Source organism: Ursus arctos, unplaced genomic scaffold, assembly GCF_023065955.2.
Source record: "Ursus arctos isolate Adak ecotype North America unplaced genomic scaffold, UrsArc2.0 scaffold_8, whole genome shotgun sequence".
Lineage (NCBI taxonomy): Eukaryota > Metazoa > Chordata > Mammalia > Carnivora > Ursidae > Ursus > Ursus arctos.
In genome coordinates this window covers 84,477,293-84,497,506 of record NW_026623100.1, presented here as the reverse complement: position 1 = coordinate 84,497,506, position 20,214 = coordinate 84,477,293, and the positions used below count along the sequence as shown (strand labels likewise).

General features: G+C 58.0%; 1 protein-coding gene across 8 annotated transcripts in view; it reads right to left on the bottom strand.

The window, feature by feature from the left end:
• PXDN (peroxidasin) overlaps positions 1–15,691 on the bottom strand; it is a 70,512-nt gene extending 54,821 nt beyond the window's left edge. For 3 of the 8 annotated variants that reach the window (XM_044390016.3, XM_048222555.2, XM_026518004.4), the window contains exon 1: positions 15,385–15,691. In XM_044390016.3, coding sequence (XP_044245951.3) covers positions 15,385–15,584 — 200 coding nt within the window. In that variant the 5' untranslated portion in view covers positions 15,585–15,691. Of the gene's footprint in view, positions 1–10,774; positions 11,346–11,365; positions 15,007–15,384 lie in introns of those variants that run through there. The other 5 variants (XM_026517987.4, XM_044390023.3, XM_048222554.2 and 2 more) reach the window with 4 other exon arrangements.
• Between the last annotated feature and the right edge of the window lie 4,523 nt (positions 15,692–20,214).

The following is a 20,214-nucleotide window of genomic DNA, read 5'->3' as shown; positions in this document are numbered from 1 at the left end:
ATGCAACCAACGCCGTGGGGCTGGGGACGGGTGAGCGGAAGATCTTGCAGAAAATGAGCAACCCGACAGTCCAGAAACACACAGACGTGTAGGCGGAAATGGCCAAATTTCTATGCCCAAGCACACGGGCAGCAAGATTACAAGTATTTCTCTGGTTGTCCTTAATGGGCTTTAAAAGTCTTCTTAAATGAATGGTCTTGCTTACATAATAATACATAACTAAAAAATGGGAGGCTCCTTCCGTTTCGGGAAAATGTTTTAAAACAAAGTTTTCAAGTTTTTCCTACTCCTTTGGGCTCAAGTAATGAAAACCCGCTTAAGGACTCGCGGTCCTGTGCAGGAGCAGAGGGGCGTGCGGATACCTGCTCCTCTCTGGGGCGCGGAGGTCACCTCTCTGCGCCCTCAGGGCTCTGTGCCTGCAGCACGGCTTTTACCGCTGCTCTGAACCCTCTGCGGCCACAGCCTGCTGGTGCCGGCACCCGCTGCTAGCTGTTTATTCCCTTAATATTTTCTAGTTCCAGTTCCCCAGAGAGCCGTCTGTTCTGGGTCAAGGCTAGGCCTGACCATCAGCAACTGGCCAGCACATGGACTGACTGTCCTTGGTCAGGTGCCCACCAGATCCACCCAGCTGTGGCCGGGACAACCAGGGTCATGGGACACACAACAAGGACGCTGCATGGGTCAGGCTTGTCTGGAGAAACAGACCCAACAGGTCGTGCGTGTGTGTGTGTGTGTGTCCGCGTGCGTGTCCGCGTACATACACATACAGGAGGGGGTATTTATCTCGTGGAGACATTCAGTATGGAAGGCTGGCAAGTCCAGAATCTGCAGGATGGGCCAGCAGGCTGGAGACCCAGGAAAGAAGTGCTGTCTGAGTCCCAAGGCTTTCTGCCGGCAGAATTCCTTTCTCCTCAGGGCACCCCAACCTTTTCTCCTAAGCCCTTCAACTGCTTGGATGCGGCCCACCCACACTGTGGAGGATAATCTGCTTTGTTCAAAGGCTACTGACTTAGTAAAGTCTAGAGTAATGTTTCACCAAATATATGGGTGCTGTGGCCCAGCCAAGCTGATATACAAAATTAACCATCAGAGACACCCAGCCACACTGAGGTGTAGTCTACTTACTGCAACAAGTATCATAATTTAAACAGCTGAACGGGTTAATTGAGATCATTCCTGCAGAGAGGGAGAGACAGAGCTTGCTCTCTGAGTTCAGCAAAATAAATGGATAAATCATGTTATCCCACTGGGCACTCACCCAATCTTCGCCGACTGGTAAGCAGAGAGTCAGTCTGTCAGCACAAACCAAGCCCAAGAAGCAGCCGACTTCAGGCTCTAGCAAAGCAGATTCATTTTTGCTTGCTGCTTTTCTAAGTCTCACATCAGGCTGTGTTTTAATCACCTACACTGAGGAAATGGGTCATAAAATGGAATCAATAAATACGGACAGCAAACAGTTCACGGTCCACCCAAGAGGCTCTGACAACATCTCACCCAAAGGGCTTCCTACACACAGAACGAAGTTTTAGGAAGACAAGAAATGCAACTCAATTAATTGCTGGAGAAGAAAACATTTTAGAATGCTAAATAAGATAGTTTCATCCATCAAAAAACTACCCCAGGACAAAGGAACATGGGATAATTAACCACAAAAGGTGCTCACAACAGATGGGTTTGGGGTGAATTGTCAGGAAAGGCTTCTGAGGGAAGGGGACACCAACAGGCACCTTCCAAAGAGAAGGAAAATACACCCTAGCCAAGGAAGCCCCTCTTGGAAGTCTGCCACGGGGACCTGTTCCTTCTGATCAAGGTTCTTCTGCGTGCTCAGCCTGCCTGGCCCGCAGCTCCGCGGTGGGGCCACCTTCTTCCTCTGTCCTGATCTTCAGAGTCCTTCCCCAGTGAGAACACGTGAAGCCAAACGCAGCCCCCACTGTGCACTGAGCTGGGCCCTCCCCGGCCTCCAGACGCTGCGTAGGAGCCTGGAAGGCGCTGACGACCAACCACTCACATAGCTCTCTGCAGGACGTCATCCCTCAGGAGTCGAGAAGCCTGCTACACTTGGACCGCCGGGAAAGCTCCGAGGAATTAGAAGGCTTCTCTGTGGCTCAAGAAAATGACGACGAACTGGGATTTTAATCTTTTGTTTTTATTTATTGTTATTTATTTATTTGTTTATTTATTTATTAGAGAGGGGGAGAGAGTGGGAGAGAGGGGGAGAGAGAAGGAGAGAGAGAGAGAGGCTCAAGCAGACTCCACCCTGAGTGTAGAGCCCCATGTGGGGCTCGATTCCACAACCCTGAGGTCACGACCTGAACCAAAACCAAGAATCAGATACATCACAGACTTGACCACCCAGGCACCCCAAGGAAGAGGGATTTCAAAGCTGGTGCATTCTGAGCTTAGGAGAAAAGAGGCTTGGGTCTACAGAATGTTCTTTCCACAACCATTCCCTTTCCTGTGTCTCTCTAGACAGGCTTCCAATCCCACTCCTGACCCATGAGAGGGAATGAAGGAACAGGGACTGGACTGTGTCAGGACGGAGGTACACGGCCATCACACATGGAGGGCACGGCAGGTGCAGCCTGTCCCCTATACAGGGAGCCCCCCAGCAGCAGGGTGTGCATGTCTCAGCACCAATGCCTGACACTATGGGGATGCCAGTAAGGAGGGAGGGAGGGATGAACAGGACGGCAGATGGATGGAGAGGTAGATGAGTATGTGGGTGGGTCGACAGATGGATGAGTATGGATGGGTGGATGGATGGATGGATGGATGGACAAGTGCGCGGGTGGATGGATGGATGGATGGATGGACGGACAGGTGGGCAGACGGATGGATGGGTGGGTGGATGGATGAATGGGTGGATGAATGGATGGATGGATGGATGGATGGATGGATGGATGGATGGACAGGTGGGCAGATGGATGGATGGGTGGGTGGGTGGATGGATGGGTGCGTGGGTGGATGGATGGATGGATAGATGGATGGATGGATAGGTGGGCAGATAGATGGGTGGGTGGGTGGGTGGATGGATGGATGGATGGACAGGTGGGCAGATGGACGGATGGATGGACGGAAGGATGGATGGATGGACGGACAGGTGGGTGGATGGATGGACGGATGGATGGATGGATGGATGGATGGATGGACAGACGGATGGATGGACGGATGGATGGATGGATGGATGGATGGATGGATGGATGGATAGACAGATGGACGGACGGATGGATGGATGGATGGATGGACGGATGGATGAGTGGGTGGATGGATGGATGGATGGATGGATGGACGGACAGGTGGGCAGATGGACGGATGGACGGACGGAAGGATGGATGGATGGACGGACAGGTGGGCAGATGGATGGATGGATGGATGGATGGATGGATGGACGGATGGATGGATGGACGGATGGATGGATGGATGGACGGATGGACAGGTGGGCAGATGGATGGATGAGTGGGTGGATGGATGGATGGACGGACGGACAGGTGGGCAGATGGACGGATGGATGGACGGAAGGATGGATGGATGGACGGACAGGTGGATGGATGGATGGATGGATGGATGGATGGATGGATGGACAGACGGATGGATGGATGGATGGCTGGACAGGAAGGCGGATGGATGGATGGGTTGGTGGGTGGGTGGGTGGGTAGATGAATGAATGTGAAGACAGAAGAAGGATGGATGACTGGATTAATGGGGTGGGTGACAGACACTGATGTAAGAAAATTACACAACAAAAAATCCGCAAGAAAACAAATGCTCAAGATTAATATTTAGACACCTGTTGCCATGCCAACACAAACATCCCACATGTCTGAGTAAATAACAATGATGACTAACTGTATCCACTTTGACTGCTATTTTTGAAAGCTGAAGGGCTGCACAGCTGGTTGCAGAATCCCAGAAACACTGTTCCAGTCCAGGAAGCGATGAGCCTAACCCAGCTTCTCCTTCCCCAGCGGAAGCTGTGAAGGGAAGTGAGGCATGAGCTGGACGAGGACTTCGGACGAGCTGCAGCTTTGTCCTCTGGTGACTCACACTCTCAGTGTCCGCAAAGTCAGGCTTCTCTCCGCAACACTTCTGAGGGACGCACTCTGCCTGCCCACGAGCTGGAGAAGCTTTATGTCCCCACAGAAGGAGAAAACGGTGACCCAAGAGCTCCATCCTTGCAACGGCAACACGGACTATGTGGACTCCCATTTCTTAGAGTAACTCTGAATTCTGTTCTTGTCCTTCGTCCTCAGCCAGTAACCAGCATGAGACGTCTGCTGGTTAGGTGCCAGAGGGGCACCTCGCAAAGGCTGGGCGGGACCGAGGGCTTCCCGGGTCCTTGCGGGTGCTGTCCACATGGGGTCAATGTCATGCTTTCTGAAGGTTTGGGTTTGGTCTGCTAGAGAAAACCGCATTTCTGAAATGCACTGAAAATTACGCTCAGTGGTATTTCCTGTCTGAACTGCAGTGTCAGCCTCGAAGTACACGCACCACGTACAGAACGGTGGCGGCCTGACAGCCCACGGCCCGCGCCCAGCAGGAGGAATGGGGGCTATCCCCAGCACCGCAGATCCCTCCTGCCCGGGCCTAGCAGAGGGGCGCTCCCGACCCCGGGCTCCGCTGCCGCAGCCCCACAGTTAATTTAACACACTCAAATTGTGGTAAAACAAGTCCCCACAGTAAACGCATCCAGCGAGCCAAGCTGTGTTCACAGAGCCACACGCATACCTTCCTTATTGCTCGGATGCCCCTACAGATGGGGAAACCGAGGCTTCCCGGGGTGAATGAGCTCACCCCCGAAAGCATGGCACCAGGATCTCAGCTCTGGGCGAGGCACACCCCGAGCCTGCCACAGGGTCCCACTCGGCCTACTTTCCCTCAGCCCTCCGGTAAAGACCCGTCCTTCCTCACCCGCCATCCCCAAGGCCAGCCCCCAGCGTCGCACACCCTGGTCTCCGTGCAGTCGTCCCCCTGCCCTCCAACCACGGCATGCTGGAAACCGGGCGGCAGCCTGGTTCATTCTGATGTCCAGCACCTCACCTGGAGTGCCCCCCACGGTGGGGTCCTTAGGACATTTCTAAATAGTAACTAAATGTCATGACTTTTAAGTCGCTCACAAGTCAGGTTTTCCATGTTCTGCAGGGACCTTCCTTGTTCCCAGCACCTCCCAGAAACCGTGGTCCAGACTGAGAAGGTCTCCCAGTGGTGAGTGGGACCGCGGTATCTACACTGGGGGGCCCCTCCCTCGCCCCTCAGTTGTCGGCGTCTCTACCCAGAACACCGGAGAACACACTCAATCCTCATGATTCGGAGATTCCAAATTCGGAATTTTCCCACTCACTAACATCTATTTGTGACCCTAAAATCAATACTCGCGGAGCTCTGGTGGTCAGTCAAGGACACGCAGGGGCGGTGGAGAGGCTGAGCTGCCCGACTGCTCACGTTCCCCGCAGTGGCGGAGCAAGGTGGCCCTCTGCCTGCTTCTTCTTGCCCCGGCTGGACACAGCGTCCTTCTCACCGGCCACCGAGTGCTAAATTGTCTGCATTGTGTGCTTTCTTTTGGTGACTTTGCAGCTTAGAACTGCCCCCAAGCACGGTGCTGGTGTCTAGTGCTCCTGAGTTCGAGACACCCTCACGTGTCTCAGGAGGAAACGGGGGTGTGAGATGAGCTTTACTCACGTCGAGCTCATGCTTAATCAAGTGGAAGTCTGCATCAAGTGTCTGCAAGCAGAAGCACGTACACAATAAGGTCATCTACTGACCGGCTGAGGGAAGTGTGACAAGGGGCTCCCAGGAACCTGGCCCTGTACGTCTCCTGGACCAACGGGTCAGTGTTTACTAATCCAGCGTCTGCAGTGACTTCACAAACGTCACCACTGCCAACGAGGATCAACCATAAATACCGACTCCGGTAGCAGAAGCCCAGGTGTCGAGCGGCAGCCCAGGGCAGGTTCTCGGGGTGACAACGCGACTGTCAGTCCAAACTGACATCAAAGTCTTCAAGAGAGTAGACAAATCGTAATGACTAACGTGTCCTTACTGAGCAAGGCAACACGGGTGCACGCACCGCATTTCCACGGGGCAGGCATCAGAGAGGTGCCCGTGCACCGCGCTTCGCACCAGCCATGGCAACGGCGAAAGCACTGCACTCTCTCCGTTAGACGCCCCTCGATCTGACTGGGTTAGCTCTGCGGCAGGTAAGGGGTCAATGCTCAGCTGGATGGATGGATGGATAGATGGATAGATAGACAGACAGAAAGACAGCTGTATGGACAGATAGGTGGATAGGATGGATTAACTGATAAATGGTTACATAAATAGATGGACAGATAACAGATGGATAAATGGATGGATGGAAGGACGGATGGATGATGGATGGTACAGAAGGTACAAAGATAGATGGGTAGATACATGGAAAAACAGACAGATGGACGGATGGATGGATGGAAAGATGAATGAAGATAGAGGGATGACACAGACAGGTATATAAATGGTGGACAGAAGACATGGATGGACTAATGCAGACGGACAGAGGGCAAACACAGAGACGGACGTGGCTACACGTCCTAAAGACACAGACACACACATACTTCCGTGCACACCCAACTCACGTGAATGTGTGGGTACGTGTGCGTCTGACCGGCAAGCCCCGTCTGTTAAGTTTCCTCTAATGATAAGAAAACGAGTAATTTGTTGTGCTGTGTTCATGCGTATTTTCACATTTTTCTGTTCTGAACATGTACAACTTGCATAAAAACTTCCAAAATGTTGTAAGAACCGTACACTGGACGGTGCAGTGAGTGGGCAAGAAGGCAGGTCTCACAGCTTCCTCTGCTTTGGCTCGTGGCGCAAACGTGGCCCACCTTCCTGCAAGCGGGAAGGGCTCTGCGGCCCACCCTGCTTCTAAGGGACTCTGCGCCCGGCCGGGGTGAACAGCGACCACTTGAGGGCGCCGAAGACCGAAGGCCGTGCGGCACGAGGCCAAAGATCTCACACATTCATGCACAACTCCAGAATTACACGAAGTAAACAGGAAGAGCCGGGTCCTGCGGGCAGGGGCACGTGCACAATCCCGGGTGACATGCGACGTGGCACGCGGGCTGCAGGAGCAGCACGGGTTCGATCCAGAGTAGGAACCTCGGAAACACAGAAGCTCACAACCCAACCTGAGGTCCTATGCCTCTTGGGTTTTCTCCTTCCGCCCCCCACTCCTTGGCGCCCGACCTCTGTATGCACACGGGACGGACGCAAGCCCAAATCTGCCGCCGTTGGGAGAAGTCTGCAGTTCACAGCCGGCTCCCGGGAGATGTGGCTCTGACGTCGGACTCACTATCACTGGCCTGTTCTCCACCCACCGAAGACGATCACACCAGGCAACTCTCGATGGGGGATAAACAAACTGCCATTAACCCCAAATAACAAAATTCTTTGTCAGAAGAAGAGGGGGCAAGCTGACAGCCCCCATGTACCCGCGGTGGCACGTGCTGCAGCCCAGAGCGAAGCGAGCAGGGGTCCGGGGGGAAGCCCTGGAGTCACGGTGCACAGAGCCCCGTGGCCAGCAGACCTCGGGGACAGAAGGGGCGAGAGCTTGGAGCGGCTCGATGCGCGTGCACGGCAGCGCCCGTGGCGGAGGGCACAGGATGAGGGGCTTGACGAGGAACACAGGCATGACAGACGACCGAGTACAGCACAGCGGAGGCAGAAACTCAGAAAATGCCCAAAATGCACTGGCCCTTCCCGGGCACACACTAAGCGGCATTCCCTGGGTTGGGACAGGGGGCAGCACCCAGCACGCGAGGCCTTCCCCAGGTTGTCTCACCCTCTCCCCGCTGCTGGGACAGCGTGGAGGGCCAGGAGGTAAGGGCCGCAGAGCGATAGGACGGCCAGAGCCTGGGTCCGTGAGTCACTGTCACAACAAGCACCTGCTTAAAGAGTCAGATGTAAGTATCCTGGCGCGTCCCAACTCGCAGCCCTGCGTGTGTGGTTGGAGGGGGCCCTGGCTACGACGTCAGTGACGGGGCGTGGGAGTTTCTGGTACAGACCAGCCTACCCCAGGATGGGCAGCTATCCACAGCCATGGTGTGCCGCCCCCTGGCTCGGAGCAGAACCCCCAAGGACAGCTGCCCAAGCCGGAGCGTCCGCACAGCGGTCTGTGAGTGCAGTAAACACTCAGGTTGTTTCAGCCCACGGAGACGGGGAGTGCTCCTTACAGCAGCTGCGGCGACGCCCCCAGACCGACAGCACCCCAAGGCAAAAGGGAACTAGCAGCGGCCAACAGTTCCTAAGCGTAAATCTAGACGTGGGCAGGTGAACCCAGTGGTTATTTCCTTCTAATTTTTACTTTTTAATACATGTTATTGCAGAAGAATTTAAAGTTTGTTGTTTCCTTTTTAAAATTAGAAACAAAAATGAATGGGGACTCACGCTTTCGAACAAGATGGAATTACAGGGGCTGGACTTGCTCTCCCGTCTGAAGCCACCAAAAGCTCCCCAAATACACAAACGAGCGTTGTGAGGACAGCACAGATCAGCCAACAGAGGACAGGATCCCTGAGACCGCACAAGCATCCCGGTCTCTGCCTAGGAGCGGGGACGGTGCTGTGCTTCTGGGGAGACCGAGGCAGGGGACTCGCAGGACCGTGTGGCTGACGTAAGACCGGAGGGAATGCGCGGAGCACGGAGCGCTCAGCGGGGCGCCGACCAGGGCATGCGCGCAGGCACAAGACCAGGACAAGCGGGGTCCAGAGTAGAACGGAAATAACAAAGGTCACAGCAGAAACTAATAAAACAGAAAACAGAAGAGAAAAACCAATGAATCCAAAAGTGAGGTTTTGCAAAGATCAGTGGAACTGATAAAGCTCCCGGCAGACTGGTCAGTAAATAGAAGAGGCCGATTCTCTCACCAGGAGCAAGAGAAGCGGTGTCTGTGGAGATTCCTGGGAGGGTCAGGGGGTGACAGATCCAAGAACTCGCGTGACGTGGACCAGCTCCGTGGGAGCCGCAGTCCACCAAAGCTCACTCAGGAACAACACGCCGCCCCGAGCAGCCCAGGCTCACGGGAGGACCCACGTTGCCCTTTCAAACCTTCCTGCGAAGACAACCCGAAGCCCGACCAGGCTTCCCCAGGAAGCCCTGCAAACACTGAAGACAGAACTAAGACCAGTTCTACCCACACTGCCCCCAACATGGAGAAGCAAGGAATGTTCCCGAAGCCACCCCAGGAGGCAAGACTGACCCCTGATACGCCCAAACCAGACAAAGACATTCCAGGAAGGAGAACAAAGAGCAGGACCCCGTGAAGGCAGACCCAGGAACCTCAATGCAGCCAACAGGGCAGGGAGGGGGCAGGGAGGGGCAGGGAGCTGGGCAGGGAGGGGGCAGGGAGAGGCAGGGAGGGGCAGGGAGCTGGGCAGGGAGGGGCAGGGAGCTGGGGGGGGCAGGCAGTTTCTGGGTCCGGATTGTGGTGCCGGCCTCACAGGAAGGAGCAGGTCACCACTTACCACTTTGCACAGGTGCAGCTCTTACAATGTTAATCGTGTCTCAATCAGGCTTTTCTTCTTAAGTGAAAATTCACCCGGACAAAGGTCAAAAAAGGGCCTAATCAGTGGTTAAGCTTCCCCTTCACACCTGACCCTAGAACAAAAGCCCAGACGATCCTGGTGAACCTCTGAGCTCCCAGGCTCCAGAGCAGGCCTGCTCCCGCCCAGGGCTGGGCTTCCGCGCGCGGCAGGACGGCCTGACCCCCACCTTCAGGGGCTGAAGATCACTGGGCAGCCAGGTCTGGAACAAGCCGCTGGAAAAAGGGGCCCAAGAAAAGCCTACAGAAGGACAGAGTGCCTGGGACACACGGAGGGGGTCTGGCCATTCTTTCTTCACTGGGGATCTTTGGGTGAGGCTGTGTACCCCCCAGAATGTGGAGAAAGAGAAGTAACAGGTTCCAGAGTAAAGGAAAAATCAGGAGACGAGTGATGTCCGCCAGCCAGGCAAAGGGGCCCCCAGAGGGGACAGGGGAAGCTCTTCCTCGGCTTTCCCGCCCTTTACGATTACGGCACACCAGTAATTTTTTTGTTTTAATTGAACCTGAGTAATCATGTCTGGCGATGTCTCAGGTTTTGTCCATGAGGCTGATGGTGGACATGAGACATCTGGAGAGAAGCCCAGGGGCCAGGAAGGAGAAACTGCAACTTCCATCTTTCAAAATTAACTTCAAAGCAAAATATAAACCATTGGAATGATCGATGTGGAAGATTTCAAGCTGTCGGTGAGATTATCGTTCGCACCAGTAAAGCCCCACTCGTGCCCGGGGACGGACTCGGAGTCCGCACACCGGAGCACACAGAGCCACCTGCTCCTGGGGGGGGGGGGGGCGGCCACACGGGGCGAGCCGTGGCATGGGCACCGAGCGGGCGGCTGCAGAAGCCTCAAATTCAGGGAAGTTTCTTTGCTTTTACATGGAATTCACCACAAAATGTGTTTTTAAGTAAACTGCATTCCCTGGTATTTTCCTGCATACCCCAGACATGTCTGGAAAGTGTCACCATTAAGGGCTGAGTGCACCAGGGCTGGACGGCAGCCTCAGGAGACCTTACTCGGGCTGACACGGGGCTCACGCGGCACGCGGGGTCCGGCTCGTGGAGTCCGGGGGCCAGCACCCCCTCACACCCCCACGCTCTGACGGCAGAGCTGGGCCACCCCGCGGGCATCTATTCCAGTTTCTTCCTGCTGTGGACGCACAAGAGAGAGCCCAGCATCTCCCTTCAGAAGGAGGAAACTTTACCTGGCCAGTGGGCACCAGCCCAGCGCAAGCCAGACTTCTACCTGGTTTTCAAATGGAGGAGATCAGTTCTGCAGACTGGAATTTTCTCCCTGTTTCTGCTGACACTTGTAATGTTGAACCCTCACTCAGTCCAGAAGAGAGCTCCTGTGTCTGCCCAACACTCACTCGCCAGGATCACCGGTGTCTCCTCCGGGCCGTGGGCCCTCGGCCGCCTCTGGCCCGTACACCAAGCACAGCCGACTCCTTTGGGCTCCAGAACAGCTCCCAGAGCCTGTGCCTGGACACCGAGTCCCTCGTGCTGCACCCAGGCCTCCGAAGGGAAGCCCACAGCTGCCAGGCACCTCTCCGGGGAGAAACCGAGTCACGGGACCAGGCTGAGAAGGAAGCCCAGTGAAGCCTGAGCAGCACGTGCCCTGCGGCCGAGCTGAGGTCAGGGCCCAGCGGCCTTCTGGAGTCCGAGTCACAGGGGCTGACGAGCAGTCCTTTTCCAGCTACTGCCTTGACTGGATGAAAACACGAGGAGGAAGCTAGCTCTCCACACACCCGAACCGCACACAGAACCTACTCCCGGATGGGAAATGCCAGACTCACGCTCTCCAAGGGAAGGTCCCTCTCGGAGCTCGTCCTGAACTCGGAAGGGTTTCGCCTTCTGACCTCTGCACACCGGCCACTCTGCAAGTGACGGCCAGCGGCCACCGGGCGCACGGACCCGACGAGCAGTCAGCCGAGGCAAGGAGTGGGTCCATCCCCACTGGTGAAGACAGACTGCCGACACCTTACGATTTCCTGCAGTACTTGTCAAACACATTTGAGCTGTGATAATAAAGACTCTGACTTCATCCTAACCAGGACCTTAAAAGGAAAATCAGGAACTCGTTTTAAGTAAGCCAAAGGCTCCGACTTAAACACTGCTCCCAAGGGTCCTGCAGAGCCCAGACGGCCCACATTGACCCTGCAATCCTCAGGCCAGCCTCCCCCGGAGCTGAGGCGGTCCCGGAGGGCAGGGTCAGGAGTGAGGAGCTTCCTGTGAGCCGAAGGGACAGCGCGGAAGTGCAGAGAGAAGAGAAGCGGGAGGGCCCTCCACTGCCGGCCCCCACTTCCCAGTCCTCGGACACGTTTCTGCTGAACCCCTGTGAGCGGGACTCCATCCCTGTGCAAAGGGAAGTGGGTGGGAAAGGAGATTCTCCAGACAGCCAGGTCTGGGGAGCTGCCAGGGAGGGGGGGGATTCGGGGGGGGGGACACTCATCTCCAGGGGCCCGGGACTAAGGGAGGCCGTGAGAGGGACGAAAGAGGGCGGCTAGGGGCCTGCAGAACGCTGGGGTCCCCACCCATGAGGCGGGAGCACTGGGGCCCCCAGGTACCCAGTGTTGCGGGCACTCCTAGCTGCTTCCCGCGGAGCCACAGGGCCAGCGGGCCCTGCACCCAGCTGCTGTCCTCACCCTGCCAGCAGGCCCGCGCTCCCCAGCGCTCCCTGGGACCACTGCGCCCCTGCGTGGGGCTGCATGCGGGAGGAAGCTGAGGCTGCCGCAGCCCCCTGCCTACTCTGGGGCTGGGCTAAGTCCCCGGGCTGCCTCCCGCCCCAGGGCTTCCTGTCACATGGACAGTGGTCTGGCATGGCCCGGGCTGTCTGATGGATGTCAGTTTTGGAGTAGATTCCCATGACCTCACAATGGAGGCTACAGGGAAAGAAAGAGGTTGGGGGAGGGTGGGGAGGGCGGAGGGCCCACCAGCCGGAGGCCAGAACCCCACAGCAGGGCAAGAAGGGCAGCAGCGTCACCGTTTTTGTCCTCGCTTTTTAATTATCGTGGGGACAAGCTTCTACTGTGGTGCTGCACAGACCAGAACATTGAAAACTGAAGCAGGCCTTCCCGCAGAAGTGCGGCTCGTGGGGAAGGAGCCCCGGAGGTGGGAGAGGGGCAGGGCCGCAGACCAGAGTGGGCACCCGCGGCCCTGGGCTCCAGACCAGGGGGGCCGTTGCTGTTCCTTCCAGAACACCAGCGACACTACCAGCGGGTATAAGCTGGGCTCAGAGCAAACCGGAATCCCAGGGTGGCCACAGACCAGTGATTTCCACAGCTCAGACCAGGAGCGAATCTCAGCAACCCAGGACCTGCCTGCCTGAACGCACTCCCCGAACGCCGTGGGAAGTGTCAGACATCCAGGGGCTCTGAGTCCATCTTTTTTTGGGGTGGGGGGGCGACAGGGAGGTCTTGAAAGCAAAGGGATGATGGAGGGTCACATGGTCCAGCTAATTTGGGGGCCAGGTTCTGCCTTTATCTTCATATTTTTAAGTTCCCAATTTCCACCAAATATTTTTTTAAAAAATAGAAAAAAATGATCGTGTTGTATGAGAGCAGAGAGCTGGGAGACAAGCCACAAAGGAAAATTAAATATTTCTGCATGAGCAGTTTATGATGTGACGCACCTACCAAGCTCCCAGTCTACCCTACGGGACTGGGCCCCAGGGACGGGCAGCGGGGCACCTCAGACCGGCCTTCCTCTTCATCTCCTGATCCCCCCCCCCATGCTCCCATCTGGACTGTCCCCTCTGTTTCCGAAAGCCTGTGCCCTCACCATCACTACCTTGCTCCTGCGACCTCAGTCCAGGGCCCAGTGACCTGCAGAATGTGCCCCCAGTGGAACCTATCACATCAGGAGTCAGCCCAGCCCTGGTCCCGGGGTCTCCAGGGGCAGGCCCCCTCTCCTGGCCCTGAGCCTGCACACTGGCCATGGGCTGTGTTCATCTCACCAATAATCTGAGGAGTCCGCTTCCTTGCATAAGGGACCTGGTCACCAGAGCATCTGTCCAGCCTGCCTCCCAGAATCCCAAGACTACGCATGCGCCTTTCAAAACATTTCCAAAACTATCAAAACCCAAGAAAATATAAAGTTTATGCACATGAAAGCTTTCTGGAAATCTTGCAAGTGTCCACTGTGATGTCACTTTCCAGGCCTACCCTCGGCTATCTTAGAGACACTAAGTTTCCAGGGAGAATTTCGCCGTGCGCGTGCGCAGTAAGCCAAAGACCCCGTTTTTATTCTGCCACCCTCGCTCTTTAAAATACTGTTCTTTTTAAAAAGCAATTAAGATCTGGCGGCACAGCACAGTACTGGCCAGATGTGAAAAGTGGCTTCAGGGTCCAATTTTCTAACACTGACTCAGTAAAGATATTATCCATACCCAGAAAACCCTCGCTGTGCCCGCCTGGGAGCGCGTCAGAGTGTGATGCCCTGCTGGATATCCGCCTTGTCTGGCCTCACAGACCCTCTGGAAGGAAAACCGAGTTCTCTCTGGAAAGAACAGCATTGCTGAGAATGACGCGGGCCAAAGACCCCGAAGAAGCTCTGCGTGCAGAGTCCTGCAGAGTCGTGCAGAGTCAGGGCCCCTGAGAGGGGGTCTGCATGTACTCGGTTCAGAGTCCCAACGCTGTCAGCCCACTTCATAGTTCGCTCGGGATTTTACAACTTTTGCAGGCTCTCGGGCGGTGCCAAAATGGGTCGGGCTCAGCCAAGAAAAGTGGAAACTATTTTTGGCATCCAGAAGGGCAGCTGTAGGACGCGGACACAGTCGGCGCCTAAAACGCATGCCTGCCTTTACAGATTTGGAGAGTTTCTAATCAGGGACGCATCCGGAAACCTCTGGGCCCGCAGCCAACTCGGGGCGCACTAGGCCTGGGCTACAGCCGAGGGTCCGGGTCGGCCTCCGGGGAGGGGGCATTCCGGGGAGGGGCGAGGTCGGTACCGGTGTCTGCGCCGCGCAGAGGCCAAGTGCGCGACACTTTGTACCCACTTGAGCGCCAAGTGGCGGCGAGTGAGGCACCCCCGCGAGAGGCGCGCCCGGGCGGAAACGCGCTCCGAGTCCTCCGTCTACACCCGAGCTGCCCCGGAACTCGCTGACCCGCACCCGGGCTGCAGCGCTCGCTGCCGCACAGGAAAGGTCCGAGGGAACGCGCGCCCCTCGAGCCAGGGATACCGGGCAGTAGCCTCTCGGCGCCCAGCGGATGCGGGGAAAAGGGCGCCGCTACGGGTCTCTGAAGGGTCCGCGAGGGAACGTCCCCCAAAGAGGGGCCTGGGCTACTGCTGTCCTGGAGGAGGGGGAGGTGCGGGGGTGCACCAATCTTGGGCAGGAGGGGACCGAGAGCGGCCGCACAAGGGAGAAGGGGGCGCGGAGGAGGGAAGCCAACAGAAGAGGGAAACCGGGAGGGGGAGGCGCGGAGGAGGTGACGGAGAGGAGGAGGGGAAGGGGACTGGGAGGAGGGGGGCGATACACCCCGTTTGGGTTGGGTGGGGACGGAGAGGGGCGGGAGCCGGGAGAACTGGGCGCGGAGGGGGCGCGAACAATCAGGGTTGGGGCCCGGCGGGGGAGGAGAGCGGGACTCTCCCGGGCTCTCCCAACATCTTCCCCGTCCAGCCGGGGATTCCAAGCTGCTAACAAAGGAAGCTCCGGAGGCCGCGCGCTCCGCGCTCAGGTCCGCCCTCCGCGCCCGGGCCAAGGCGGACAAAGGCCCGAGGGCCACTGCCCGGCCCCCAGACCCACAGCCCCGCCTACGCCCTCTGGTTCCCCGCCCGGGCCCCCCGAACCCCGGCCTCGCGCCCCCGCCGCACTCACAGGATGGAAGTCTGCGGCGCCACGGCGGGCACGGCCTCCAGCAGCAGATGCATGCAGCGCACGGTGGTGCGGAAGCACAGGCAGCGGCTCGGACAGCCGGCGCCCGGCTTCGGGGCTACCGTGGCCAGCGCCCCCCAGCCGCAGCAGAGCACGAGCGCCAGGAGGCAGCGACGCGCGGGGCCCGCGGGGCGCACGGCCATGGCCCTGGGCGCGCGACGCTCGGACGCAAGAGGACCGGGAGGGCCCCGCGCGACCCTGCGGGCTCCGGACTGCGCCCGCCCGCGCGGCCCACGTCCCAGCTGTGCGCTGGGGGCGGGGGGCGCCAGCTGTGCACATGCGCGCGGCTCCTCCCTCCGCACCCTCCCCGAGGGCCGGGGCGGGGCGGGACCTCGGGCCCCGCGTCAAGCTGCTGCGCCCCGGTCCCTGCTGAGGGGCCGCCGGCAGCCCTCTCTGGAGTCTCTCTGGTGCAGAGGGTTGATGGGGCCCCGGGGACAAGTTCAGGTCTGCACTTGGGAGCTGGGGGCCTCGTCCTCTCGCCTAGCTGCGCTTTCCACATGTGTGCAAAGGTTTTTTGTGTTTTTTTTTTTTTTTTTTTTGTCGTTTTAGAAAAGCGCTTTTAGAATGCTCACTTTGTTCCAGGCGCGGTTCCAAGGGGCCTCTCACTTTCCCTCTCTCTCTCTCCTGCGCTCTACCTCTCTCTGTCCCTCTTCCTCTCTCTCAAGCTGTCGACCTCCCCTCCTCTTTCTCCGAACACACACACAGGCTGCAGCAGGATTGACACCGGGCAATCTGGCACCTGCCAGTGACCCTGAGACCTGCTTCCTGCCCTGCTGGCCCCAGGTTACTGCTGGGAGCACAGAGGACATTTGTGTTGAGTCCTGGGTTCAGTGCTGGGCCAGGGGGACTGACGTTCAGTGCCCTTTAGCTCCCTCCCTAGAGAATACACCCAGAAGAAACCCTTGGACCCACCCCAAGCGGGACTTGGGTGGAACCCCTAGCAGACACAGGAGGAGCTGTGGAAAGGAGGGGAGACTGAGTCACACACATACACGTCTGCAGTTTTGTTCTAACACTACATGTGATCCACTGATTCTCACGAGAACCCAATCCCTGCATTGGACAGGTCAGGATGGATCGTCACAAGTGCCAGTGTCCAGGTGCAGCCTCGGTCTGCGATGTGTCCCCTGTGTGGCCTGGTGGCACTCAGGTGTGCCAGAGGGCATACGGGGTGAGACTGGTGAGTGACCAGGCACTTTCCTGGGGATGGGTGAGCACATACCTGCATGGCAAATAGTTTCAAGGGTCCCCACCTGGGGGCAGGTGACCTGGGGTCTGCCTCAAGGCCCTGCTGGAGGCTTGTGTGCCTGTCATTGAGGCCACTATCTCCACTGCCACGTGGAACAATCTTCCTGGTCCCCTGGGGACCATCCCAGGGTGCTGTGTACAAACCAGTCGTAAACGTCCCCCAGTGGGCACTCCTGGGCTCCTCACACACCGTCTACATGTCCCCACCTGAACGCCCCACGAGAAATGTAAGCTTATCATGTCAGAAACATGAAACATGACTCTCCCTGAAAACGTATTTTTCCTCCCGAATCACTAATTTTGACCCTCCAAACCACTTTCCCAAACTTCAACCCAGAGGTTGTCCCCGCCCTAGCCCTTGCCCCACTTTATGGGGCTGTGAATTCCGACAGCTGCTCATTCTGTTCTCTCTGACCTCGCTTTTCATAACCACTGACAGATCCGTCTCTCCCCGCCGCCCCTGGAGACTCCACCACCGAGACTCTGTCCTGGGGCCCCTGCCTCCTGGGTCTGCTGGTCCATTCTCCCTGCAGGGGACAGAGAATATGGCACAGCTGTGACCCCACCCCTTCCCAGTCCAGACATCAGACTTAAGTGGGCAAAGGCCATATTTCTCAAAACACCTTCAACTTACTGTCACCCCGGAGGCGGGGGTGTCTCCCGCACACTGGTAGCTTCTCGTCTGCTCTGCAGCTCCATCCATGCCAGCGGCAGGGTGAATCGTACGTGTCCTTCTGGCTGGGCTGCGGCACACAGGGCTTTGGTCAAACGCTGAGCTAGGTGTGGGGCTGCAGGGATTTTGTAGATGAGACTGGCGCTGGGTGACATCTGTGATCTGCGGACTTGAAGTCAAGATCACCCGCCACAGCGTGAGTGGGCTTCACCCAATCGCTTTAAGTTCTTAAGAGTAAAAACTGGGGGGTCCCAGAGAAGAAAATCTGCGTCAAAACCGCAGCCTCAGCCCCTGCGTGGGTTCCTAGTCTGCTGCCCACCTTGCAGACCCAGGAAGCCCCGGTCCCCACGATCACACCAGCTGGTTCCTTAAAACCCATCCGTCCGTCTGTCCCTCCTCATTCCTCCCTTCCGTCTTGCTATGGAGACCCCTGGCGGACAGCGTTTGCAGAGCCCCGGCTGGGGCGGTGTGGGGCAGGATGCTACCCTCCTCCAGGCCTGGACGAACTCATCCTGGTGAAGCTCTGTCTCCTGTCGGGCTAAGTGCACTTCCCGCCCGTCCTGTGGTCATTATTTCCCGCTCCTGCCCTCTAGAGGCCCAGGGAAGCCTCGCACCCCAGGGCCCCAGAAAGTCTGAGGACTTCAAAGCCACAGAAGGGCTGCGTGGGCCGGGGCCCAGGTGAGATAGCCCCATTTCCCTTTGATGGCGACTTTGCAAATCTTCCTCTTTGGCCCAGATCCTGCTATCTCTGAGCTAATTGATAACCTTTCGTTGCTTTGGTATCCATACAAGGAAGCCAAGATAAGGGGTGAAGAAATTCGGTGTTCACCTCCACCCTCTGTCTTCTGTGAATGCTATCTTTCTGGAGTCTCAGGCTGACCCTGGAGACTGAAGACAATACAAGCTCTGTGCCCCGCTGCCTGCGGATGAGCAAGTAACCAGCACTGGAGAACCTTAGTTCCTTGCCTAGGACTAGCAGCCAATCAGGGGGAGGGGGAGGGGGAGGGGGAGGGGGAGGGGGAGGGGGAGGGGCGGCAGCGTTCACGTGGCCCTGGGGGGAACTGCCTCTGTTCGGTGGACACTGGTGGGGACCCTCTGAGACCTCCGCTGGGCTGCTGTGCCCCACTCCAGTGCCCCCTCACTCTCTGCAGGGTTGCCTGGGGCCACTGGGAGCCTGGCACCTGGAGGTTCGGGAAGCTGAGCCATCCCTCCAGCCACAGCCCAAGGCCCCCCGCTGAGCCAGGGGCTGGGCCTTGCCATCAGGCTGCAGAGCGCTGGGGACAAGGGCCAGCTCCCCCCTGCTCAGTCGGCTGCTCCCGCTCCTGAGAGCCGCCCTTACCCTCCGGCTCTGCTGAGGAGCCCCAAGCTGGGGGTGCTTCTCGCCTTTCATGCCCACAGAGTCTCCCCGAAGTCGGCAGTTTGGGGTTCCTGCTTACCCTTTCACGGGGCAATGCTGTCATCTGTGTACCTGCCTGTCTCCCTGCCAGACGGGGCAGTCCTCAAGGATGTCTACGGAAAAGAGCGCGTGTTCAGAACCAGAACCAGGAGGCAGTCTCACACTCATGGCCACTCTCTTCTCCTCTCTGGGTCTCAGTTTCCCCATCTGTGACAGGAGGCCAGGTGGCAGCAGGATAAAAGAAGGTGTGGGAGCTGCCCTCACACAGTCCTCTGCAAGAACCCAGCAGCTGAGCCCCCTTCTTTCCCGGGAGGCTTCCTGGGGTCTGGGTGCGCCTTGCGTCTGGAAGGCTGGAAGGACGCTGTGGGCCATTCCCAGACGATGAGTCAGCCTCTTGCAGAACCTGGCTGTGCCTGCGGGGCTGGCCTCCCTCTGCAACCTGCACACCCCTGCTGCGAGTTCCTACCCCTGTGTGCCTGTGGCAGGTGCCCGCCCAGCCCCCACTGGCTCCGCCCCACAGTGCTGGGGCCACACCGCAGACCTGCGCCCTGGGCAGCGGGAGTCTGGTCTCTTAGTCCTGGAGGCCAGGAGTCCACCAGCGAGGTCCCAGCAGCGTGGGGTCCTCCTGGGGCCTCCAGGACAGAATCTGCCCCAGGCCTCCGTCCAGCTCTGGCATTGCTTCACCCCGAGCTCCTGGCCACGTGGACACATCCCTCCCACCTCTGCTGTGGGCCTCCCTCGGTGCTCCCCGCGTCTGCCCTCACGCGGTCCTTTCCTCTCCTTGGGCACGCTGGCTTAGAGCCCGCTGCGCCATCTCTTCCTAACGTGGCTCATCACATCCACAGCAACCTTCTTCCAGACGGGGTCACGTTCTGAGCTCAGGCAAGGGCAAGAGTTCTGGGGTCGGAAGCAATGGGGCAGAGAGGCAGTCAAGTCCCGCGGTCACCTCGAAGGGCCTGTCTCCCCTGTAAGCGGTTGTGAGGTCCAGAAGCGAAGGTGCCTGGCACGGAGGCTGGGTCACCGCAGCTCCCAGGTAGGGGAGCACGGGGCGTGGTTGAGGGGCTTGAACGCAAGGCGACGGTGCCCGGCTCACCGGGGAGGCCAGGGGACACGTGAACTTGACACTCTAGAGGGTTCTGCCTCTGTCCCCCCGTCCCCCCATCCCACCCCAGCGCTGCCCCAGGCAGCCCACACCTTGCCAGTGTGGTCAAGGAAAGAGAAATCTTACAAAGCCTCCTCTTTGGAGGGACGTGTTCCGGGTGCTCCCCCCCAGGCATGTTTGCGTGAACTCTGCACGGCTCTGGCATCTGTGTAAGTCCAGCTGCACACCCGAATTCAGTGGTTTTCTCAGACCTCAGGGGCTCTCCCTGCACCCGCAGGACGGGGTCTGGCAGCAGAGGGCAAGTCCGGGAGAAGGGTCCCTAGGGAGCAATGCCACGGGCCCTGGGCACAGACA